The 27,124-nt window shown below is 42.1% G+C and overlaps 1 protein-coding gene across 1 annotated transcript in view; it reads left to right on the top strand.

Moving 5' to 3' along the window:
• Positions 1-27,124, top strand: part of cttnbp2 (cortactin binding protein 2) — a 77,005-nt gene that overhangs the window by 9,239 nt on the left and 40,642 nt on the right. The window contains exon 2 of the mRNA XM_047596280.1: positions 1,268-1,375. Within this exon, the coding sequence (XP_047452236.1) occupies positions 1,268-1,375 (108 nt within the window). The remainder of the gene's footprint in view (positions 1-1,267; positions 1,376-27,124) is intronic.

Genomic DNA, 27,124 nt, shown 5'->3' with positions numbered 1-27,124 from the left:
AAACTTACAATGAAAACCAACCCTGTTTTCCTGTCACCAGTTTTATTATGTTGGTCTACGACATACATCACTAACAGGTGGACCCGCGGTCCGTATGCACTCAGAGCTACAGGCAAAACAGGAGGTTATGATTTAAAACGGGACGCTTCTATTTTAACTGCCACAGCCTTCAGTTGTGGTTTAGTTGATGAGGAAACGCACGGACCAGTTGCAAGCGAGTTAAGCCATCCCACGTGATAACACTCAGTCAAGTCTGTGCATTCTAGGCGGTAAACATTGGGACTCTGCAGTGACGACAGAGAGATGAGAGAGTTAGAGGAAAGTTACGCATGAACTGACAGTAGACAGAAAAAGAAACACGGCAATACGTGTAGAAAAAACAAAGAAAACAAATGACTGAGCAGGAGAAGGGGAGAGGAGAAGACGGGTGTGTATGTGGTGAGATTTATTATCTGTAAAATTGGCTGAGACTGTTGAGTCAAGATGTGAAACAGAAATGGGGCAATTCATGCGTCTCCTTTTATTTTGCTGCAGTCAAGCGTTTTATTTGACAATTCACAATTTTCACATTTTATTTTTAAATGCAGCACACTTTTATTCAGTCAATAATAAAACATTATATACATCTGCAGTTCTGTGTTATGTGAGAATAAATATTGTCAAAATCTTTCTGAATTCATACGATTTGACGGTTGACTAGCGATGACATGCAGATATTGATATGACCACTAGGCTAATTAAATATTTATTTCACTAATTGGGTAGATATTAAGATCTTCTGGATCTTTGTTTCAATAAATTTTTTCTAATTGGACGTCTTTTAAATGTAGCTGTAAAACTCCTGGTCCAAGAGAAACCTGTTTGTAATGCAGATTGTTTTAGTTGCAGTACTGTGACTGGCCACTGGGAATATTTCCAGGGCCAAGGTGCAGTGGCAGGGCCCTCTCCGACACTAGTAATACATCCATGAGACACAGTCATATTTGGTTTCATATGTACAGTCATAGGAGGCCCATTTGGAACTACTCAAATGTGCAAAGTAAGCTAAATGCCAAAAAGTTGTTGGACCTAAAAGGTCACTTTAACAAAATGTGATAAGCATTATCTGGTCAAAGATTTATTTAGAAAAAAAAAAGTTTTTAGTACTCATTGTCACGAAAACAGCATCATGGATTCGATGGATTCTCCATCCTGATTGATTGCATTGTACTGCTCTGCATTGATAGTATTGTATGATTCTGATTGCTGTTTCCTCCATGTGTTTCAGAAATGTGAGTTCAACATGGATAATCTGAGCAAGCCTGAGCTCCTCACCCTGCTGAGCATCATGGAGGGAGAGCTGGAGGCCCGAGATCTGGTCATAGAAGCTTTGAGGGTGAGTCCAGAAACACGTACCCATTCATCCATCTGAGCCAGTCTTAAACTGGAAGTTATTTGCAGTCATTGTCTTTGTTAAGATAAGATGATTAGCCATAACCGTGTCCCAGCATTGGGTTGGTATCACCTGTGACCTGTTTAACACCACAAAATCTGAATTGGTGGCTTTACAACAGAAAAGAGCAGAACACGTGTGTGACACAGTGGAACGTACTGCCGCACACTTTCTTTCTTTTACCTGGCGATAGGAGGCATCTCTTATTGTGCTGGTGGAATGGCAGCTGGCTCAGCGACCGGGTAGCACTGTGTTTCATGTCAGAGACTAGTGTGATCAAGTCCTTGTTTCTTAACAGCACCGCCTGCTTAACTAGGAAGTAATTAACAGCTGACGCAGAAATGCAGTGTCTCCGTTATTTCCATCAAACTGCCGAAAAAAAAAAAAAAAAAACGGTTTTAGATGTGAATCCGTTTCTGCTTCAGTACCTGAACATTTACTTGACTCTTAGTGATTGAAGGGCCATGCATATGCATGCTGGCAGTGGAGGTTTTTAACGGCTAGCGTATCGATCTGTGGTTACTAAATACTGAACCTGTTTCGCCCCCGTGCTTGAGGTCGCTCGAGCAGGAATGCTGAGTTATTTTTGAACAAACCCTTGCAGGTCGTTCTCTCTCTCTGCAGTTCTGTATTTAGGTCGTCTCAGTTTGTCCACGCTCCACTTAAAGACAGTCCTCCCAGGCTTTTTTATTTTTTTTTCTTGTTTCAAATAGGCGCATAATGTGCAACTCTTACACAGTAATCTTGTCAAATGCTACCCTTCCAGCTACAAATCTTGTGAGTGATACTCTGAAACAACACGTATAGCATCGGTGTTTTTCCTTGTTCCACTACAAAAGCTGCAGGGATCGAACAAGTGACCTTTCTGTTGTGCAGCTGCCTTCTATAGCTCTCGCTGTTGCTTTTGTTATTTATTTCTTTTGGTTTTTGCTGTTGGCAAGCTGTTCATCTCGCATTTTGCTCAGCCTATCGTGCAGCTTCACAGTCACCGACCTTGCCGATATTCAATACCTCACTCAGAATCTGCCCTTTTTTTTATATATATACACACACATATCTTCACTTGTTTGCAGTCCGCTCTCTTTTATTTTCCCCAGCTCCCTCTGTCATGTTCTACTACCCTTCCTACCAGCACTCTTTCCTTAATTTAGGACAGTGTGTCAGCTCGTCTCTGTTGCACTGTGTATCTGGGATTTGCTTGTTTTTCAGTTCTTGCCACACCGCAGATTAACCCATGTTTTTTTGCTGCTGCCATCGTGAGTCCCTGCAGGCCCCATCTCCCCCGTGGATGGATATCCTATCCAGGTCTCAGTGAAACGAGCCTCCTCTATGCTCCCCTCACAGCACTCGCCAAACACAATGAGCCTATTTGTTCTGTCGCAGATAAGCCCCATCCGAGAAAGAGCGAAGGAGAGGCAGAAGGGAACGTAATTTGTGGAAGGGGAGGGGAATACTAATAGAAATAGATGGAAGGGACGGGGTTAAATAGTTAGAAAAGATGGATCCAGAGTGGGAAGCCTAGATTGTCGGTTCTAATCAGAGCGAAGATGACAGAAGCTGCGTGACATGCAGAGAGAGAGAGAGTGAAAAATGGAGGCCAGATATTGTCTCTGACAAAGCAGGACAGTGTGACAGAGTGGATTAAACCAACTCCCCCATCCACTTGCTTCCCCCTTCTCTCTCCATCCCCCCGTAAGTAGCCAATAGAAAGGCATCGTCTGGCCACCAGCTGCAAGGATATCAATGTCACAGGGCTGGTTTTTTTTTTTTTTTTTTACTCATGAAACAAATAACGCTGACGAGCTTATTGGTCAACATTTCCAAGACACCTATAACCTGTTTAGTTACACAGATTAACACAGGAGCTGAATCCCAACCTCTGCCACTTTCAGTACAAGTCTGATATCTACATGCCGCCAGCTCGTCCCTCTGGGCCACTTTTCGGCACCCTTCCACCAAAAGCTCGAACCAAACTTTCCCGGCTTGGCACGAGTACAAATGTTTGTAGTGTTCGGGTGTTGTTAAGGGGCTTTGGTGCAGTAGATTAATTAGCGTGCGGCTGGCTGAGCTGCCCTAGCAGGCTTCGTCCTGGAAAAAAGGAACGGAGGCTGTAAGGAGATTAGCCAAACGATATAGATATCACAAGATCACCGTGGCCTGACGGCTGCATAAGTCACCCGTTCTTCTGAGGCTAGAGCTTTTTTATTTGTTGCGCTTTTTGAGTGCATCTTCGCCCAATTCTCAGAGCAGTAAACTAAATGTTATCCGTGGCCGTAAAGTCTATTTTCAAAATGATGTAGCACTTTTCGCTGTTTTCTCAAATGATAGATTTTGGCTGATTAGCGGAGTAACTGCCTGAGTCACAGAGGATAAACTCGCCAGCCAGAATCAAGATTAAGTCTCTGGCTGATGGCCAGTGGTACTTTCTCACTAAAACAAAGAAATTGTTTTACAAAGACACTGTTTTTAAAGCCTCTCCAGGGCTGAAGAGAGAATGGATGAAGAAAACTCCAGGTTGTTAAGTCTCTTTTTAATGTCCCTGATATTTCAAAGCCCAGCTGTAAGTGAATGTTTTCAAAGGTAGTGGAAAGCAGTGACGACCAGCTATTAAAGTAGCTGTAGACAAGCTTTAGCTGACTGCTAATGGTCTGTGTGGTGTGTATGAGTGACAAAATTAGAAACTTGACAAAGCTTTAAAGATGCATGAATTCTTTTTTGGACGGCTAGGGATTACTTGAGCAGAAAGTGGGCTGACTGTAACCCATCCACGCCTCGCTATTGCCTAACATGCCTGCACATTTAGGAAACATGGTTGTTATTGATACAATGCTGATATCACAATGACTTACAGCTATAATTAATGTTCTAATAAAATATCTAATTATGTTTCTGGTCACAAATAATTAAAGATTAAAGGATAGAAGGCGAATTGAAGCCATGCACTTATCGCACGCCCTGGACAATTGGATTGTTGTCAGACATTTTCTAACTGCTATGTTCTTGGTCTCAGAGGGAGAGAGAAACTGTACAGACGGAGATTTCCAGATTGGACGCCCGTGCTTTTGTGAAAGTGACTAGATTTTACTGGCAAGGAGTGATCACTGGAAGGCTAATGGAAAAAAAACTGCATTTAAAACCACATGAAATCTAGATGAGTGTTGCTGATTTCACATACAACGAATTTCTGGGTAGTTACTGCCTCTATAATCTCTAGCAGGTTCATCCCATTGTGAAATACGTGCATGAATGGCTTCCTTTTATCTCCTTGGTGCATTCGTGGTAACAGTAATTCGTGATGACTGTAATTGGCATTTTTTGCAGCCGTTGGTTTGCTGTAGTGTTGCATTGAAATAAATTCATAATGGTGGTAACAGTGCTACCACAGCTGTGTCCTTCAAATCTTAGAAACATTCGCCCCTGACTTGAAGTGGATTGAGGTAACATCCCTACATGCGTGGGAATCCAGATGGGCAGTCGTCATTTCTACCCGCCAGCGTCGGCCTCATGCGGGCAGGCTTCTTCGGGAGGTCATGTGATCGGCCATATGACTCAGAGAGCGCATGGAGCTGCTGTCAGCGCTGGGCTCATAAGTGCTCAGTGCAACACAACACATGCCCCGAGCCATCAGGCTTTCTCCAGCGTCACGTTATCTCCGACCATCTAGCTATTTAAGGCATGCCCTGTTGCTGGGCTTTTCCAGCTTTCCCCCTCCCACACACTCAACAATGTTTATCTTCTTGTATATCTTTGTTATCTTAATTCCTCTCCTTTTTGTTCCTGCAGATCTTTTTCTTTTGGACTTCCTGCCCTCTCCTTGTGTCTCCCCTTGTCGCTAACTGCCTCTTTGTTTCTCTCTGTTCTTATCTGTTTGGAGAGACAGTGTGCCAGCTCGCTCTCCCTCTCTCCATCCACATTAATCATTTCTGTTCTTCTCTTGCTTTATCTCCATCTCTCTCCTTTTTTGGCTGCGCAGTTAATCTAGAATACATTAAAAATTAAAGGGCACTCTGTGAACTACGGAAAAACGCAATTGTTTTTTTTTTTTTTTTTTTTTCCCTCTTGAGTGAGAGAGATGCCTCTCCAGAAGTTTCAGGTGCTGTGCAAAATTTAGGATCAAGTCAAAGGAAATATCTTTTCAATTCATTCAAACCAAACAAGACACCCATAGCAATATTATCTCCATCCTCATGTGACCCATCTCTTTAGGAGGGGTTGTAGGTATTGGAAATTAAATGTGGATAAGGAAACCGTTCTGTCAGGCAGGGTGTTTGTTGGAGAGGTTGTCAGTCAGTAACTGCTAAGCCAGTTTTTAGACTTTCTGAAATAGTAATTTAATTTCATTCGTTCCGCCACATAAACAACACAAAACCATCAGTGTCTCTAATGTGTTACTGGTAATGCAAAACTGTAATGCAAATGATTCGAAATCCATTTTGGGCAGCTACACTCGACACACAAGCCACTCTGTATACTGCTCTGATCAGCTGGCTGCCTAGCAACCAGACCCCCTCCCCACCTCCACCAGACCAAAACCCTCGTTCACAGGCTCTTGGGCTCGTGTTTCACTGCCACCCACTGACCTGCCACTTAGGAATGAGGCTTAGAAGACTCTGAGAGCCACCAACAACCCCCTGTTTTCAGGGAAAATGGTACGACCCGATAGAGGACCTCTCCGGAGAGCCCATTGCCTATGACAGTTTTTGTTTTTGGTGCGGTGGTTTTTGAAGTGCTGTCCGTCAATGCAGAGTAAAGATCCACTCCCGGGCGGTGGACTGTCTAAGAGTTGATGGGGCATGTCCGAGTGTGTGTATAAAGTGCAATATATAGAGCAGCAACTAAGGATTTATGCTAATGATGTATGTGTTGACTCTGTAAAGTGTCAGACAACCCAAGAGGACATCTGGAGCTCCTCCTCTTCAATTCGCAAATTCCAGTCATTTGCGGTTTGAACAATCTTTGGGTAGATTGCTGATTGTTATCCTGAAGTGTTGTGGTGTCAGATACGCCCCAAGACTTATTGATCTACTACTCGACATGACCCAGGAAGTCCAGTTAATCATCAGCCTGGGTCATGATGCGCCAAGCCCCCATCAATGCATCCAATGCATAAGAAGGTGCTTCTTAACATACAGTTGGGCAGAAGGAAACCTTGTGGTCTAATGCTTTAGTATTCCGCATTATTTTTTGAATAATCAATGAAAAAAACAAAGGGTTGGCACAAAGTAATGTATCTATGTAAAATTGGCTAGTGTAAATCTTTGACATGCCTGATTGCATAAATGCTTTTACATGCAGTAATTAAACCTGTGACAGAGCGCCTGAACACTCTTTTGGGACCAGTTTTTCAACTTCAACAGCACCTCTTTGGGACTTTTTCAGTTAGTTATTGACACTAACACTAATGGAAAGAAGTATCAAACCTAAACCAGTCATTGTGCTTTTTAGAAGAGTTGTTTGGCGTTCTGCTCTGTCACATTTATCATCCTGCCTGCTACAAAGGAAAACTGCATTTGCTCATCAGTGCTGTGCTGTACACAGTGGCAAAAAAAACCACTTAAAATAATATCTTTTTGTACTTCCCCCAAATCTCAGTTAAATAAATCACACGTTTTGCATGAAAGTTTTGCACAGTTAGAGGTCACGGATCTGACCTGATGGGGCACAAAACACGTTGTGACACCTGAGGCACACTGATAGTAACGATTGTAAACATTTGTTGACTTTTAGTGAGGAAGGGTGCACTCATACCTGTAAGATGGTTTGGATCCAAATAATGCATTTCAATGGTGTCTAATTTTGAAGTTCATGTATATATGGAGATCTGCCTTGAATCCCAGATGTGTCTCATAAGGATTCACCACTAGCATTTACTTATTAGCTCAACGTGATTATCTAAATGACTCATCGGTTCATCATTGTCACAGAGGGACCTTTACCTTTAGAAATCAGAGCATTTCACAAAACACTTGAAAATTAATGCAAAATGGAGCTGGCTTTCAGAACCTATCCCTGCCCTCCTTTCTGTGTGCTCGATATTTGTATGTTAGCATGTCTCTGTGTGGTCCTGTAAAATACTTCACTGTGAATCAAAGCGTTTGGTGACGTGCTTAGGAAGTAGGTCATTTCTACCATCCCTCTCACTCTTCCTCTCTTAATCCTCTCCCTCACTCTCTTATATTTCTTTCTTTATCCTTCTTTCTTCCATCCGTACGTTTTATATAGTACACTGTTTGATGGAGGATTTTATATAGAGTGCTGTACCGTGCTACACATGTGTACGGTTACAATGTGTGTGACCCCAGTGGGAATTGAACCTCCAACCATAATAATCATCAACAGTATTCTTAGCTGCGTTCCTAACTCTGAGAATGGGATGGGTGCCTGCTTTTGTGTTTTTTGATGATGCAATTTAGCAGACGTGTATAGAAATGAGAAACAAATCCTTAAAAATTAAGAAGATATTTTGTCTCGGTCAACAAGTAACATTTTGATTGGTGAATGATTTTGCCTCCCTTCAGGGCTTGATTAGAGATAATGGCTTCCTGACAGCTCAAAACTGAATTGTATTTTACACCCTGCAACCCTACAGCTTCACTGTCTGTGCTGATTTGTGGTGCTTTTAAGGAAGGATTTATGAGAGAAATACCTCATACTGGCAAGTCAGTCAGTGTGTTTACATGCATGTGAAAAAAACTAATTATTGCCTTAATCGGACTCTAGCTGGACAACTTAAGTGCATGTAAATACTTTACTGCAACTAAAATCAGAGTTCTCCTTATCCGATTAAGACACCCAGATAATGCGATTGGAATTCGGTTTTCTCTGGCATGGATTCACCTGATCGGACTATGACAGGATAATGCTGTATCTGCGCCAGAAGTAGCGCGCACGTTACGTACGAGATTAAAAAAATGTACTATTATCCGTCTGGTTGTTGTTTGAAATGCTGGTCTGCTGCATGAACGACCCTTGTTTATTAAATGACGTAATAGATCTGGAAAACAGGCCGTATTAAGGTGGTATTATCCTGCTGAAAAGACACATATCGCCACCTAGTGTGGAGGAGGAGGACGTGTTCCTGTCAGTTGTTCGATTTTCTCTGCTGCATGTAAACTGAGACAAGGACTGTATTCAGAAAGTTGAATTTCAAGCATAGCTCAATTAAGCTCTGCATGTAAATGCACTGAGTATTTTTCTGGATGGTTAGTTCCTCTGTGCATCTCATTCAGTGGGGATGAGATTGTTGTCTACATCAGTATTTTTACAGATTAGATCTTTTAAACAAACAAATTACTGCCTTAAATAACGATAATAACCATAATAAAAAAAAGTACTAAATATATAACTATATATTTATTAATGATTATTATAAGACAGTTTGTTTGGTTAATGAATGATAATGCACTGTATTTATATTTTCACGTTTTTTCCACATGTTGTAGTTTTTTAAAAATATGATTTATCACACATCCACAAAACTTGCCAGAACACAAATTTGAGCCAGGTTTGAACCAGCCTGGTGGCAAAAATACACGCTAGCCTCTTTCTGTATTGTTTTCAAAATGTGGTAATTGAGTGTGTCTTTCTGCTCAACACTTCCTTCATACTTCTGTTTTCTGATTAGATGCACTAATCATCTCATCACTGATTGTAATTGGTTCCTTCTCCACATCTATAATGTATATATTTTTCTCCAATAACCCAGTTTTCCTGTCACATCTTAGACCTCCTTCCCCTCTCACCCCATCTTTCTCTGCCAGGGTCTCTGGGTCAGTTGAGTTGATGACATGGCCGTTGTTTGATGTGGACTGAAAGCGTTATGAACACTCTAACTCACACACATACTGACGTTTCACTTGCTGAGGTCAAGAGTTAAACTGGAGATGGCGTTGCAAACACACAACTAGTCAACTCTGTCTGCCTTACTTGACCCTGTGCGATGAAATTATTGGAGCAAAGCTTCTCAGCACTTGTACAATTTGTAACAGAACATACCTGTGGATCCCTTTTTGTGTACAGGAAGTGATCAGTCTCTTTCGAAGAGGTGCAGCCATGGTACATCTTGATCATTGGTATTTATCGGCCTAAATCCATGCTATCGGCTCCAAACATACTTCCAGGCTTGTTGCATACTCCACGAGAAGCCAGAAGTTTGTTCTTGCTCCGAGGGCTGCGAGAAAAAAGGAAAAAGAAAAATGTTAGTTCAAGTCATTTATACCTCAAGTGCCAAAGAGTGCCGAACTCCCGGGAGACCCTCCCACTGCAGTGTACAGTATGTCACATGCGCTAAGCATTGTGGGAGATGCGTGAGATGAACATAAACTGTATATAAAAGAACACTGAGAGGCACTTTTCTTGTTATTTCTGGATGTCGGAGAGCCAGATGTTAAAGGACCTATTTATTCCATTGATTGATTTCAATTTAAATGAATTTAGAAAGCTCCCTTTCTCTCTCTTTGGGTTTTTGATTGTTAATTGGACAAAACAGCACTGAAACTGTCCTGGGGCTTTGGCAATTATGCTCGTCCAAGAAACTAAGCTGGAACAAAGGCAATTGGATTCGTTTGAGTTTTCTTGAGGATCTTTCACCACTCATTACTATTTGCTTGTTCAGTTCTAAATGCTCTGTTCTGTCATTTATAACGATGAAGAAGTCACTTGGAAGAAACACTTTTAAGACAACCCAAAGAAACCCACTTGTGTTTGTTTCAGCATTTGATATATCATGACCTGGATGACTGAGAACCTTCACAGACGTATTCTGAACATTAAACAAAAATGACTATGCAGAAACATAATCACCAACAGAATCAGAATCAGTTGCTGTTCTGTCGGTAAACCCCCTTCTGACAGAATACATCACCTTGCTCAGCCGCCACGTGCTATTTCAGCTGTCATTTTAGTTGTTCATATAGATTAATGGCTGGTATAATCACAGCAGGCTGTTGTGTAAGTGCAGCAAAAACACACTTGAGAGAGAAGTAAAATCTGTGTATGCACATTTTTTAATTCTCTACTGCGCTCATACTTTATTTTACTCTCGCTGTTTGGATCTAAACACACACGTCCAGTGCCTTTCTAAGTGCATGTGCCTGTACCATTTAATCCAGTGTGGGTGTTCACCTGGAGCAGACTGAGAACAGCAGCCGAGGGCCGACTTCAGGTTACATGAAAGAGAGAGCAGTATAGTACACCTAAAAATACGAGATTTAAAAGAAAACACATTTCTGTGCTATCCTCATATCTCCTACTTCATCTCCACGTATGATACAATATTGGCCATTTTCTGTGTGACCTGTTAACCTGCTTGTCTCCTGATGCTGCGGATGTGGCCAGAGGCAGCAGAGAGGAGCGTGGGAGTGTTCCAGCTGTAGCAGCAGCAGCAGGATGAGGAGCTGAACGAGAACACACAGAAAAAAACACCATCATACTGCTAGTATCGCTGCTAGGAGTTCAGAAAAGATGCAACTATTGCATAATCACAAAACTACATTGCCTGTGGCCAAGTATCTGACTGTTTTGGAGGTTTAATCGATCTTATTAGCACATACTGGGCGGAAAGTTAGAACGAGTTAAAAGTGTGGGGGCCTAATTGCATTTGTTTTCTCAGTTATTCTGCAGCTCACCTTTCCCCTGTGAATAAAATGTTAGTCTGACTGTACCGCAACAGTAAATTATGGCTAATAATGTAATGCATCTGAGTAATTGCCACAGTGTTACAGCATCATATTGGCTGTTATTAGTCTGTTGTTGGCATCACTATCTTTGTTATAATTTCAAAACATGCAGTTTGAAGGTGTTGACACAAATGACTGTGATCATGTAACGAAAGGCCGAATTAAAAGCAAAGTAAGACGGGAAGAACACACTGTTCTTGCATAGTACAGTTCGAATGAATAAATCATTGGCAACCAGAAGGCTAATAAATAATGTCACTACAAACTTGTTCCCGATCCAAATCTTTTGGTATTGGCTGACTTTGATACCGAGTCAGGTACTTTAAATGTTAATTAAAAATGAGTCTTACTCACAGAAATGAAAAATGTTAAATTACTAAACTAAACCCTTGATAAAAAAATACTGAATCACTCTAAACTAATGTGGAAAGGTTTTAATCATTGATCGTCTGAACCCAGGAAGAGGACATCTCTTCATCTCTTCCTGGGTTCAGACAGGATGGCAAAGTGTTGCCCTTTTCCTTGTTAAACAACCTTTATATAGGTTGTAGTACAGTGTGGAGCTCTGTGTTAGGCTCTAGTTCTGCAAAGCTCGTTTTGCAGATTTATTGTCACTTCACGTAGGGAGCAAATATGGCACAGAAACACATTCATAATCTGTATTTGGAACACTAAGAGTATGGATGCATAATGTAAGTGATCTGATTTTGATAAATGATAAAATGGGTAGCCCGTGCTTGCCATTACTTCCTATTACTTCTAACTCCATACACACTATTTTTATCCTCTCTGCCATGATTACTATAGACACGGCAGAAATGTACGAACATGTATGGAGCTTTTCATCAATCCATAAGGTTACAATCAGCTCTACATAGAGAGCAGCCTCTGGCATGATTCCATCCAAATTCTTCAATTCATGGCCTGCTGTTTGAGCCCAGCATCACTCTAGTACAGGTGTTGAAACTACAGAGACACTTAATGATTCTCTCACTTCATAAATAAGCTTTGGCACAAACTGCAGAGAGGAACAGACTCTAAAGCATTGCCACCAAGAACTGGTTATCAGTTAAGTCCTTAATATAAAGTACAGTATATTTTTTTTCCCAAACTGTAGTTGTCCATCTTGTATTCAGTAGAAGGCTCAGTGTGGAGCCTGACTGTCATTAAATGGAGACAGTAAGGCTCTTGATCGTCACCATTACTCATGGTGATTCTGAAGTTCATGGGAAATGTGACTTTAAATTTATGATGCATGAGCTGGAGATATGCCAGTTAGTTTGGAATAAAAGGATTTCTGAACTTGCCAAGGAGTGTATTTGATCTTTAGCCACCCCTGCCAGTAATTGCCCTCTATTTTTCCTCATCCCTTCTTAAGTGCCCTTGAGCCAAACACTAAACCACCCACCTGCTTGAGTGAGTCCACTCAGGGCTGCTCTTAGTACAGTCTAACACCTCAGGTGAATGTACTGTATGTGTGTCACTGAGGGCTTTGCCAAGAAGCAGATTCCTCCGGCTCTTGTGTAAGATGGTGACAGAAAGATGGCTTGCTGAGTCTCAACACGTGTGAAATGAAGGGAGGAGGTGCTCACAAGGCTGTGAATGGAAGAGACGCTCTAATCTAAATGTCAAAAAACACTTCTGAGTCATTACAAAATGGACGGCTGTTCCAGCCAAGACGTTGATGGTTTGCCATCGCCAACACTACTCAGGACTGGCCGTGGAGTTGCTTAAGTTCACTCCTTGGCCCAAACTAAAATACCTGAGCAACTGTTGTAGGCTTCTGTGACGCTCTCTGTCATTGTGGATTGCAGTCCAACATGATGACATCTAAAACTATCTCGCACAAATACTTAACGAAGCGTGGTGTTTGTCATCGATCCATCTGTCATAGGATTCTTATGTGACTCTGTGATGCGCTGTTAAAGAATTGCTTGCAAGTAGTTTGAAAATAGGTGGGAACAATGACCGGACAAATTCACAGTGCTTGAGATATTCGTGACCTTCGATGCTGCAAGTCCTACCCTGAAAGTTTCTGAACTTTCAGACAGTGGCTCAAACTGATTTTCTTAAATGTCACCGTGGAAAGTTACGGACAAGCTCACAAAGCTGCTGCCTGCTATATACTTTACAGTGCACAGCTTTACCCCGTATTTTTTATCAGTTGTTGTACCTTCAGATCACACAATGTGAGCACCTGCTATTACGAGTCCCGTCCATAATGTATGCTATGATTCTAGCCAATCACAATAACACAAATAAATGTGAAACTGTCATTTACCCAGTCATAATGTGGCTTGTGCTTAAAGTTACAGTTGAGTCGGTGTGGGAATAAGGGCCTCTGCCCCCTTTTCTGTTTCAGCCATCAATCGATCGAGCATCTACACAGCACAACTGTCTCCCCGCTGGCATCACAGTAATGCATTGTAGGAAAAGCAATTAAATTTACAAGCGTTCAGCGGCTACTACAGCGCTCCATTCGCTCTCATGGTCTCCAACTCTCTCCAAGGCAACGACCCTAACAAACACTTGCCCTCCCTCCACGTTTGCGCTCTTCACGGTGTGATCGTGCTGCTTTTTGTTCAGGGTAAACCAGAGTCCTTTTGCTCGGAGCAGCAGGCTGGATGTCATGACTGATCTGGGTGGGGAAAGTTACCGTCGAAGGGGTTGCGAGTTCCCCTTCAGCACAGCTACTTCTTTGTCTAGACGCCGAGTTCCCGAGCAACACTGGCTGCACTGTTCTCTCTCTCTCTCTCTCTCGACAGCAATTTCTGTTCAAATCACCAGAAAACAAGATTTGAGCGTAGAAAATTGACAGTTATGGATATGTTTGTTCTTCTAGCCTGGCATTTTATATCTAACATTAGAAACCTCGTGTCATGTGATAGAATTGGATGAAGTGCTTTTACTATCTGTTGGTGCAGATATTATCAGCAGGATCCTACATACTCGGTAATGGTTCGATCATTGTGTCCTTGAGGAAGACCATGTAGAGTCCAGGGAGTGTGTCCAATGGAGTGATGACACTAAACTAGAACAGTCATCCTTGGATCCGCCGGCCGTGTCTGCCCTGAAAAAGGGCAAAGCCTTTATGGCAAGAAGCGCTCCGACCCAGCAGTCCAGCATGTGATGTTAGGCCTGGCACCACTGAAGCCTGAATATATGCTTCCATCCAACTCATTTCGCTAATTAGTTCCCCTTCCCTGGATAAAGGGGAGACTTTCTAATCAACGATATCGGCCACTGTGGTGGTTTGTTGGAATGAAAACCTGCAGCCTCCAGGGCTTTAATGGAACAGTGCTGAGAATAACTGTTTTATATAGTGCCAACTCATCTCTGTGTGACAGGCGCACATTAGAGTGTGTACCTGCTGCTTTGGCCCTGCTGGTGTGCCAATGACCCTCTGTTTCTCACCAGGACCGCTTCTGACCTTGCCAGCCGGCCTCGTGGTCAGACCGTGCTGGATGGATTCCCAGGTGCTGGCGGTACAGTCAGGACGGAGCAGGGTGCCTGCAAAGCTCCACCCTGCAGATAAAGTTATTTGATGTACAGTTTATGATTCAAACTGTATTAGATTAGATTTATCCAAATACACAGTTAATAATAAATAGGAATATCTAAATCCATTTCTCTATTCGGTTATCAATATGGTCTACATGTTTTTGTTTTTTTTTTAACATCTGGACATTGAATTCACCAAATTAGATGTGAATTAGTATTTTTTTTTTATATATATATAGCTAACCACCAACTAAATCAGCTGACAAACATGCAAAACACATTCTGTTTTCCCATTATAGGTCGCTGATAAACTTGTGTTTTCAGTAATTGGTCTTAAAAGGAGTTTTTCACCATTTTGTGACATTAATACATAACAAAAAAAGAGTAATTTAACTAAAAAACAAGCTACACAACAACCAACAGGAAAATAAACCGTTTCTTGCGGTCATAAGCCAGATGCCTTCAGAGCAGTTTCAGTATCAAACACTCCACAAACCCTGATTCAATAAACTAGTTTTCCAAGTTAATTGTTTTCCATTAAGCTGAATGCTGCAGAAGATGTTGAAACTGGTTTATGGTCAAGCCAACGCCTTTTACTGCTCCATTTACACCGCATCGTTGGGGTTGGTTTCATTCTGCCCTTCCCAGGCTGTTTTAATTCAGCTCTGTGAGATGTTGTTTTTAACAGTGCCAGGAGGCACCGCGTCATTACTGCGTGGTCTCTTTATGGGAAGCCCTGGTATGTACATTAGAGGTTTTGTGAAGGGAGGAGGCATTAGAAAGGGATAGGGGAGTGTTTGGAGCTCAAAGCCTTGTTTTTCTGCTTGATTTTGTTCCGTTTCCAGTACTGTATTTGTGAGGACCAATTTGAAACTGCATAGAACAAAGTGTGTACAAGTAGCATGGATTAATGTTTCTAATTCACTTTCACGGAGATGGAATGAATAAGTGAGATTCACTTTACAGAACGGACATCAGGCTGCAGCTGTAGCAACAGACATCATTAGTTGAATGACTTCTTCAGATAGGACCACTTAGCGTTACAGGTGGTTGCTGTATAACTTCATGGGATGGACATAGTCGCGAACAATACTCAGGTAGGTTGTGGCCTTTAAGTGGTACTCAGTTGATACTAAGGGGCCCAAAGTGTGCCAAGAAAATATCCTCCTCACCATTACACCACCACCAACAACCAAGTTGGTGTAAGGCAGGATGGAAGTCACAGCAGCAGTTGAGACTCATCGGACCAGACAACATTTTTCCAACCAGCTCCTTCCTGCTGCAGCCTCAGTTCCCTGATTTTAGCTGACAGGAGTAGCGCTGTAGCATGTGGTCCTCTGTTCTCAAGGTTCAAACTGTTGCACTCGGAGATTGTAACGTGGTAATTTTAGTTACCGTTGACTTTTGTCCCATCATTCTCCTCTGACCTCCCTGTGGCATCAACAAGGCATGTAGGGCCAGAAATCCTCTCTGGATGTTCTTTCTTTTCTCAGACACTTCACTGGAATCCCTGACCAGGGTTGTTCGTTTAGTTCACCAGTTTCTGAGCCACTTTAAATACGGTAGCAGGATAACTAATTATTTAATAACTAATACAACCTGTTCCAAGGCCGTGGCACACATACTTATTAGGAGGAGAACAAATGGGAAACCCTCATCTGTTGTCCTTTAGTAGTCTTTTGATCATTTTTTCTAAATGGTATCAGGTATCAACTACCAGTGGTTGAACAACCTATGATCATGTCATGATCACCTGAACATACATACTGTGTAGGTACGTGATGATTATGTTTCTATATCACCAACGTGACATGAGTTTAACACCTCCGTAAGAAACGTCTGTGAGCGAAGCTGCTGAATTCCTCCCTGACTCTCGCTTGTGTGTCGCTCTGGATAAAAGTAATGTCTGAAATGTAGAGCGCTGGTAGATAATCCGATCAGTCCTCGTGAGAGAGGAAGTACAGGCTGACAGCGCTGCTACAAGTCTGTGGAGTTGGTGTCAGCTCGGGGCACTGTGACACTGGGAACTTCAGCAGGAGCCCTCGCCCACCGCCCCAGACATAGCATGGTTGTAGCTGCATGTGTAACTCCACTTTCCCTTTGATCGCCATCTCCTTTTTCCTGTCTTTCTCTTACTACGTAGTTTCACAGTGAGCTGGAATCTCTTCCTCTTCTCCGCTGGTTTGCCATCACTCGGCTACGGCAGCAGTCCTGTCCACTAACCTCTGCATTCACATCACATCTGCGTTTGAAGTTTGTTCAGGTCTTATGGCATGGAGCACAGGAAGAATCTCCAGCTCAGCTCTAACACTACTTTATGATAATTTACTGATTCAAATCAGACATTCACTTTGATGATTTTCAAACGTCTTTAGGGGCTTTGATCTCTGATGTCTTAATGGATAGTTTTTGAGTTGTATGTGTGGACGTCTAAAGAGTGAAACAAACACAGTGGTGTTTTAACTACACAACAGTCTTCTCTGAGGTGAAAACTGGCCGCCATCCATAACCGAAATGTTCCATAAAAAGAGTTTGGTTGTGGCTGTAGCATTCTGTCTTCCCCACCGACCACGCTGGCAGGTATCCTCTCATTCACACGCCCCGTTTATCTCTTTTCTGAAGGTGTAATTTATTTATATTTTTTATGTACTGTGCTGCTGTGGCCATAAAACAATTTGATTTCCTGCCTGGAGCGCCGCGGCTGTGTTTTTCCGTCTATATTTGTCTTTGTTTGTGATGGGGCAGTGTGTGTGTGTGTGTGTGTGTGTGTCGGGGTGTGTGGTCAGGTGTCCGAGGTTGCTGAGCTCTGTGATTTTCGACTGATGTGTGATATCAGAGGAGCTGCTGGATACGAGCCCTCTGGCTTGTGCCTCCGCCTTATTCGTCTCGCCTCTCTTGCCAGAGACGGCAGCAATGCACACAGTCAGTGTTTTTTCAGTGTTTACATGTGTCCCAAGGTATACGTGCAAACAGTGCAGGGCGTTTCTGCTGCTCAGAGCTGTGTGTTAATGTTTGTGTGTGCTTCCAGGTTTTTTTTCTTCCAGCATGCGGTTAAATCAGCTGGATATAAACGCTGATACAAATTAAATTAGGGGAAAAAAAAATATGTGCATGACTCCTCCGCAAACTGTCATCCACACGCACACACAAACTGTAAGTAATAAACACACTAGCATGGGGTGTGTGTGTGTGTGTGTGGGGGGGGTTGTGCTACTGCCCACGGGGGCTGTGGGGTTTAATCAAGCAGCAGGCCGTTGTTGGTTTCCCGTGGCATTAAGGATAAAAATAGGTTGCAAGGAGCTGACTCTACTGGGCAGCAGCGCCCCTCCACACAGCTGCAAGTCATGCTCTGTGTGAGTGTGTGTACATTAGCAAAAAGCTCCAAACGTGTGTGTTTGGGCTGCTCTGAAGTATTTGCCTCAGAATGTTTTGGTTGGAGTCGCTTTTCCTGCTTTTATACTTCTAAAAATCTGAGGGGATTGAAAACCTTAGGTGTGTTTGTGTCTGTGTTCATGGTTGTGTGTGTTATCGTGGAGCCTGGAGCATCTGATAAGCAGAGATTTATTTTTATTTTTTATTTATTTTTTTTGTTGTACAGTCACTGTTTGTTGTCAGTTCATTAAGTACACAAGTGAACATGAACACATTTTATTTCTTTTTCTTTCTTTAAATCTCATCATTTGTGTCAAGTGACTGTTGTTGTGTTGTTGATTCAACGGTTTCTCATTGCGGACGCTGTGATTTGTAGAACTATTGAATCATATTTTGTTTGACCAAAACATGTTTCTATTATTTTGACAAGCTAATTTGAATCAGTGGGCTACGCTTCAGTGTTTGTTTTAATCTAGTTTAACAGGACCAAACATCCTGTTGAATTACCACCTTTCTGATGCTGTCAGTAAACTGTAAATAATGGGGGATGTAGTGCTGGACTGTTACACTGGAATTAATTATTTTTCACTCATATTCCTAATGAACTTGCATGTAATTTTTATAGTTTAGTGGTGGCTTTTATTAACTACTGGAATATTATTTTTAATCAAGCAATTTGATTTTTTTTGAAGTACATTAATACGATTGCTAACATTGTCATCCCTTTGTAGCTGCTGTCAGGATGCATTTCGCCGGGTTAAAGCTTGAAAGCAGAGGGAATTCTACCTTAATCGGGACTAATGAGCCTGTGGTTATGACATGGAAAGTCATGTACACAAAATGCTTGGTGTTTGAGTGGTAACACCAGCGTTGAGACTTGGGAATACCTCTTCAAGGAAACTTAGGGCGCCTTGGAGTCACCAAGTTAAACTACAGTTAAGATGCCAACCAGCAGGCATCGTAATGTAGAAAACGAAAGCATTTTATGAAAGAAATCTTGCCTTACATGACAAAATTACAGTATGTTAATATACCATTCATATCAAAAACATCCAGCCTAACTCTCTTTCAAAACAGCTGACTTTAGAACTACTCTGGAATGAAATTTGTCCAAATCAGTGTTAAGTTGGAAAACATTTCCACTTTTATATCTACGATATAGGTGTAATATGCACGCCTCTACTTGGTGCATTGGTGCATATTTCTATTAGCGAGCTGCACCCCCAAAATAGATGTCTTTGTGGAAAAGCCCCAGAAAAAGTATTCAGACCGTTATGAGGTACCCCTGTAACACTGACAAATTACATTCTCTTGAGTCAGGCACCAGCCAGTGTTTTAAAAAAAAAAAATACTCTGAAAATTAAATTTCATTGCAGGTCCTCAGCTGTTCTGAAGATCCGTCTTAGTCAGTGACTGATATCCAGTGTCTCATGAGAAGCCTGAACCTGTCTGATAAATGGTGGTTGTGTAACCGTGTGTGCGTGTGTGTGAGAGAGAGAGAGACAGGGAGAGATTTAGGATAGGAGGGTTAGGAAGTCCTGGGAATGTTGAATCGTGATGCTCATTGGTTGCTGTGCTTTAGTCACAGAGAGGGACATATTAGTGTGAGGTGATGAAACATCACATGACGGGAGAAAGTGGGTCTGTGTGCTCATTCACATGAGGGTTACTTATCACCAGATTGCAGGCTACAACACACAGCTCGGTCCCAAGCTGCGAGAGCACGGGGCTGTAGCGTGAATGCGAGTGTGTGTTTTTCGGTCCCTTGCGTGTGATTGTATTTTGACGTACTTTCTTGTGTGTGTGTGTGTGATTTCTGCCTTGTGTGCGGGTTGTACTCTAGCTGGGGCTTCATCAAACTTTCATTGAGCTTGTCAGCTGAGCTCATTAAACATGAGTGAGGAAAGCTGCCACAGAGTGGGAATATCACCACTTTAAGCCTCTGTCAGTCTCAAGTCTGCATAGTAACACATAGGCATGTGAGTGCATGTGTGTTTGTACTTCCGTCTGAAGCAACTCCGCTATGAATAGAACTAGTGTCACGTTTTCGAAATGAAACAAACTGATACTACATCCTTTATTCCGCCTCACATGACTGTTCCAGTACATATCCTGACCTCGGAGGCAGCGTCGTGACACAAATGAGGGGAAAAAATCCAGGAGCCAATGATTCCAGTCCTGTTGCTGGTGTGTCTCCTCTCCTGGGTTGGTTATATAACAATGGCCTGGTTCCTCAGTGATGTCAGGGTTATGTCAGTTGTGTGCCTCTGCTGACAGCACTGATGCCCCGGGGCGTAATGACGGCCCACGCCCGCTCGCTGTACCCCCACGCCACGAGAGAAACACACACCGACGAATGAGGGATGGATTTTGGAATCTCTCCCACCGACGCTGATCAACTTAAATCGTTTGCAGGCATGACGCCACAAGCTCACACTCATACAATGTTTGACTGGATTTTCTGTATGATCACTGCTACCAATGAAAACAGTCATATAGTAGACGGTTGTTAAAGGCTCACAGGCTTACTTTTCAAAATTTCACTGTTATTACAAAACATGAGGTGAAGGAAAGATATAAATCTCAGTCTTAAAAAAAAAAAAAAACAACAACACAAAACATTGGTCGGCAAGCACCAGGTATTTGTGTAATTGTCAAAGAAAAAGCCTCTACTGTGAAGGAGGTTAAGCTGTACACAGCTTTTCTGCCTCAAACGCTGACTCTCAAATAATCAATTCCCAAAAAGATAAATAATGAAGATATAAATAAATTGAGTAAATGCGGTCTGGTGCGCCGTTGAAGCACGGTCACACTATCCCAGGCCATGAAATTCCCAACCTTGACCTCGGCAATGTTTCCTCCTCCACAAGCTGAAAGGAAACATGAGCTCTGTTTTGGATGAGATTTGGCCGATGAAAAAGATGTAGCAGTTCAGGCCCGGCGACACTTTGAACCGTCAACACATTGCGTAACCGTGAGGGGTCGTAGCTGCTTGTGAACGCGGGCAGAGGAGGCAGCTATCATCTGTTCGGCTGCTTCTCGCTCGTTCTGATCTTTTCCTTTCAACCTCCCTTTCTTTCTCTCACTGTATTCATCCCTCTCTCTGTGACGTCTGCTTTTTTTAGTCTGATCGTCCATTCTTCCCTTTCATCTCAACCTAATTTATACTGTAGCTCCTTCGCTCCCTCCGTCATGAGCTCTCCCACACAGAGAACCCGCTGCATTTAACAGTTATCCGTTTCTCTTTGTCAAATCAAATCCGTTGGCACATATTGATCTCTCCAGCAGAGAGAAATCCCTCGTGACTGCAGGTCACAGAGTGTCACATGTTTATCCATAGTCACTGCAAGTGTACATATTTAATTAAGTGTTATGGTAACCACCAACCGTCATCCTTCTGCATACTGATTAGGATTTATGTGAATTTAATGTACATGTTTTAAAATATTAAGGATGTTTTTTATGCTCAAACTATACCTTACTTACCTTTATTAGAATACACAAACTATTAAATAGCGTAGAAGTATTCCCAGATACACAGAAATACTTAAATACAGTGTAAAGGTTTTTGTTGTTGTACTATACTGTATTATATAAATTTGTACTCCTCTTCTGAGTCATAACTCAGATGTACACATATTTTTAGATTTGGTGCTGTTTACACTTCCTGAAAATAATATTGTTTCCAACACCTATCACAAATGAATATCCAGGAACCTGCTCTCCAGACTTTTACCTGAGAACTGTCACATTTTTTAATGTTTTGCTCAGCATCACAGTCATGCAGTGATAATTGTTAATGTGACACAGGTACATTGCAAACAAGAGCAGCTTGTAGTTAATTTTGCTAGTTCGGCAACATTTGTACAAACCCCACTCGTCTTATTGTATTGTCGTCAATGCTCTAGTGCTCCTTGTGTTAAAAGTATTTAAATCGGTTACTCCTGAGTAGGAAATAAGTTATTGTGTGTTTTTCTCCTGTAAAGATATATGACCCAATGTTCAGTTCTCTTTCAGTCAATTCATTACAGGGGTTTGACCCAGTAAACATTAGATAAGGTAACGATGTCAGAAGAAGAAATGTTAGTGTAAAATGAATGAAGGCAATAAACGGTTTGTTTGATTAAAAGGGCAGATAAATGATGCAAACATTTCTTCATGTCTTCTTGATGACTGATATTGGGGGGAAATCATTAAAGGAATGTGACAGTTAGCTGTGATAATGGTTTTCACTGGTGAAGCCAATTCTTTTTTTTTTCTACTGGTCCAACTTTTGACATCAAGCATCATAGCATGTTTCTGGCCGTCTGACTCAGCCAACACCTGCTGCTCCTCGTCTTTTGGGAAGTGGGCTGTCTGTTCCTAACAGACCCCATGTGATAGGATGGAAACAGATTCTTTGCTGTGATGTGACTGGTTGTTCTCAGCTAACGTATCAACAAAGTTTATTTAAAATGTTCTAATGATGTTACATATTATTAAAATAATCAGAGTAACTGACAGAAAATATAAATGCAGAAGTGAATGAGGATGTGCCCGGGGTGTTGGCAGACAGATGGTGCTGTTTTGTGTGACCAGGGCATCATGAGAAATATCTAAGCCTTCTGGGCTGGTCTGGAGATTTTTGTGTGTCATTTAAATGTTGACATGTGGCTGTAGCTGATGACATTTAACTTAATGCTGCGGAGGTGAAACTCTGTCCGTCTTAACTGTCTGACAGTTGTTTCATGTTCTGCCGTCATCTGGTTTAAATGTCACTGCCAGATCACAGCTCATTGACATATAATTTTGGAGAATACGCGTTGAAGCGAAGATGGCTAAATTGGCGCGCGTGTGCGCGACAGATGAGCCTCGGGATTTTTGCCATCTTCCTCAGGGTCGGGGCATCCCAAGGGACAGTCTACCCTCCGCTGACACACACACACACACACACACACACAGGCACAAAATGAGAGTCCTCCAGTGTTTTGAAGGCTTTCATATCTCTGGAGACCAGAAATGGATCCAGAACAATCACCCCGCTCCCCGACATATATATCTGCTCCTCAGTCTGTGGTGTGTGTTGGCTCAACACAGTTCTGACCTAGAAAACCAAACAGAGAGTGGAGTCAGTGAGGAGGCAACTGAGAGACATAAATCAGGTCGGGAAGGAGCTACAGAGTTGATGCTCAGAGCTTTGACTTCTCACATTTGTTCCGTGAAATTTCCCCCCGGTGTGCTCTCGCTGCCACAGATTTGTTTCTGGAACACTTTATCAACTTGAGTTTTGGAATATGTGACTTATCTGCTGTCACGAAAACAAATCATTATTTAAAAAAAAACAATATTACCCATACTTTCCTAACTCCAGTGCTGAGAATATATATCATCTTTCCTTCTTTCTTTTCCTTCTTTTTTTACACATCTCGGCATCATATGCTAGTATGTACGATTTATGTGTTCATTTTGCCATCATCATGTCATAATACACACATGTATTATTTTTTTTATCATGATTTAGTTCATATCCCTACAATACATGCTGTACTATGCAGTGTTGAGCAGTTTTAATTCTCCCTAAAGTCTCTGAGGACCGTGATGCCTAAGTTCCTCTGACCTCTAGACCACGGTTCCTTTCCCTAGCATAGGAAAATGAATAAGGAAATGCTTCAGCACATGTTAAGCATGAGTTGGAAAACAGGGACATGAGCCAGTGTTTATATTCCAGGTAAGGTGGTGGCCATCAACCACTGTGGCAGTCTTAAACGCATACGAAAAATGAGAAATGAGGGAGCGGCGGAAGCTGGACGGTAGAGGTTGGACCTAAATAGGATGTAGCTGATGGCCACGCCACACCGACCTGACCCTGTGCGGCTGGAGCCCAGGGAGGGATGCGTCGATATATTGATGCAGCTGTCGTCCTGGTGAGCTTTGGTACAGGCAGAACTGGCAGCAATAGCGGCTGACAGGAAGTGTTAAATTTAAAAACCTGCCGAGGCAAGAAACTGGCACCACTTAAAGCACGATAAAGCACTTTAGCTTTAGTGGCTGCAGCCCTCAAGGCTCTTATCTTATTCTGACGCTGAGGATTTTTCTGTTCTTTTGGATCGCTGTGCAGCTCAATATTCTGTTATTGCATATAGCGACAGAATCCTGGCTATAATAGCAAATGAATCTCATGTCAATTAAAGGTACTTAAAGCTATGCAGCCAACACTCAGCGCTTATGTCCTTATGAATTGAAGTGCTTTTGGTGAAGTTATTATCGTCTTTAGAATCATACTTTTAATATTGACAACATGGTACAGTTGATGTTGATCCCAGCACTGCCACGTCAATCAGACTTTTGTTTGGACTTCTGGTGATTTCCTAATCAAGTATTAATAAATTATGGCTTTTTTGTACAGTAGATGCCAGAACCAGTACCTCTGCTCAGTGAATAGAAACTCTTCTCTTTTGTCCATTAGAATCTAGACACATTCCACTGAGTGTTAAACATTTAAATAATGCTGTATTCATGCTTCTTAGAGGGTGAAGAAAGAAGCTTGCTCCCATCGATGTCATAAGAACGTTCTGATATCTGTCTACCATTACTGCTACTCTTTCATCCATTTCCATATGTAAACACTTTTTGGTGGCATGACTGGAGAATAGGTTCATCCAGTCTGTTTCAGTCTTTCCCCAAACCATTGGCCTTTGGCTACTGAGCTGAGCAGCATCTTGTAGAGGCTCTCTAATGTAGCAAACACATCCCTCCCTTTCAGTCTCATTTGCTTGTGTGTTTGTCCGGACATGAACGACTCCTCTGTTTGGCCTGCTGATTCTTATCGGGGTTGAATTGGCAGCTGGTGTGATATTCACACATTCATGAGTTAAACGAGACACTTGATTCCATGCTGCTCCTTTCTAAGCCATGTTAAGATTTGATTACAGAGGGCCTTTCTTTGCCCCGCTTGCTCTTTCCGTCTCTCGCCGTTGTCTCTGATTTTACTTGTCAGTGCCGTCCAGCCTCTCGGGGTGTTTGCCATTTCTGTAGCCCTCTCATCTGCCTTTCAGTTTCTTCCATCTTCTCTGGAAGCAGTCCCTCTCTGCTAAGGCAGCTTCTCTGTTTCTGGCTGTGGTCCCTGAACCCTCTCACCCACTGAGTGCAGCATGCCTCTAAAGGTTGATGCTAATAATACTGACGTTTCACTTAGAGCCCCCACCTCTGCTGCACTTGTAAATACTATAGAGCTACAAGCGTGTAATCACCCCGCTCTCACTCTGAACCAGTAGGTAAACATCCATAATAAACCTTATTAATTTGCGATTGCTGAACATGTCAGTTGGTTGTGCTTCCCACTGTCTAACATAGGCATTTTATGCACCTTCACTCTGTAAAATGTGACCGCTCCTTTTAGTGTAACGGACTAATGTCAAGAATTCCTTTTTCTCATGTAATTGTCGGTAGGTTTTCTCATTTCAGATCAGTGTCTGTCTCTCTGCAGTAATACTTAACCAGGGCTAAATGTGTGTCCACTTATCTTTCTTCTGGGGCGCTACGGCAAAAACTTCTCTTTACTTGCAGTTTAAATACAGTGGGTATAAAATGCTGGGGAAACACCACTGGACATGACCAGTCATTTAATAGTAGAAAAGCTGTGGGCTAATGGGACTCCCCTCACTGCTTTGGTTCCCAAACTGTCATGGGTTATTTAAATAAAATCAATGTAACTGGGATTGTCAGTAGTTTCAAATATTTTATTGCGATTAATCACATGATTACCATAGTCCATGTGTTAACGCCGATGACTCACACATTCATTCATTTTGTGTCTTTCTTTTGCTGGTTGGGTGGGAGTGGACAAACATGCTTGCTTTATGCAAGTGTTTGTTGTTATTATTGCAAAAATCCAACACAATGACAAATACTGTACAGAATATTTTTGTCCAGGTGTTTGTACCCAGCTTCTTGATCCAGTGGTAACTTGGTGCACATAAACAGTACATGCAGACAAATGTGTTCTTGTCAAGAGAGCCACCTGACAGGACTTTGAAGCGAGACTTGATTTCTTTTCTTCTTCTTTTGGGATTTTATTGCAGTCCTCTATAAAGTTATTTACTACAACCTCACTTTAGTTTCTGCTTGCTTTCCACAGCGGTTTCTGCTGCTTTCATAACAGCCTGAGTCCATAATAGGTGTTTGTGATAATGCATTATTTACACATTATTCTAAATCCATGAATGTGACCACACACAAAAATATTATCGACAATTCGATGTTTATTTATTTACTTTTTCTTGGTGATTGAATTCAGGTGTGAGAAATGGTTTCTTATTTTAAATAAAAAATTTTTTCCTAGTGTCGCAAAAATGTATACTGCTGCTCCAAGCCGACTGTGTACCATAGCTGCCCTCTAATGAAGGCCGATGGATCCATGGAATCAATAAGGCCTCAGGGGGCTTAGCATTCAACTACTGATGAGATCTCAAAGGATTTAGCGCCCCGGCTCTCAGTAATAGGTTGACCCCGAGCCTCCCAACCAGGAAATATTGACCAACCTTTCCACAAGAATGGAAAGGGCCAGACCTGAATGGAGAAAATGGTTCCACTCAACGTATATCAAACATGATTGCATTATATCAATCAACAGCTCGAGTTTATGGTCAAAACTTGATTTGGGACCATAATAGAAAAAGACTGACGGCCTCAGAAACAGAACGTAGGTGGCAACGGCCAATGACATCTGATGGTAATGTTCACCAAGGAATTCACTTAAACATCAGGATAAAAAATGTGTTTCATAAGTAATGGTCCTGATGTGGAAGTAAAGTGCAGCAGCTGTCTGACTGAGAGATGTAATGGTCTCTGGTTCTGTGTAAATATTTATAGGAAGAGCCTGGGAGGTGAAGGGCAGTTTAAAGATGGCGCTACAGTGCTCCTGAATATTTACTCTGGAGCTTTCCAGAGGATTCCCTTCAGATGCTTCAGATGGTGCCATAACTCTAGCTGGATATTGCAGCTTCAGAGCTGCTTCATCCATCTGTACGCACACACATGCACACGGCGCACACACACACACACATTTTACAGGATTTACACGATACAGGAGGCTGACACAATATTAAAATCTAAAGTTTGAACACAACATCACTCTACGGTAATGTTCTTATTTTAGATTCAC

This window comes from Mugil cephalus, chromosome 10 (genome assembly GCF_022458985.1).
Source record: "Mugil cephalus isolate CIBA_MC_2020 chromosome 10, CIBA_Mcephalus_1.1, whole genome shotgun sequence".
Lineage (NCBI taxonomy): Eukaryota > Metazoa > Chordata > Actinopteri > Mugiliformes > Mugilidae > Mugil > Mugil cephalus.
This window is presented reverse-complemented; position numbering and strand designations above follow the sequence as displayed.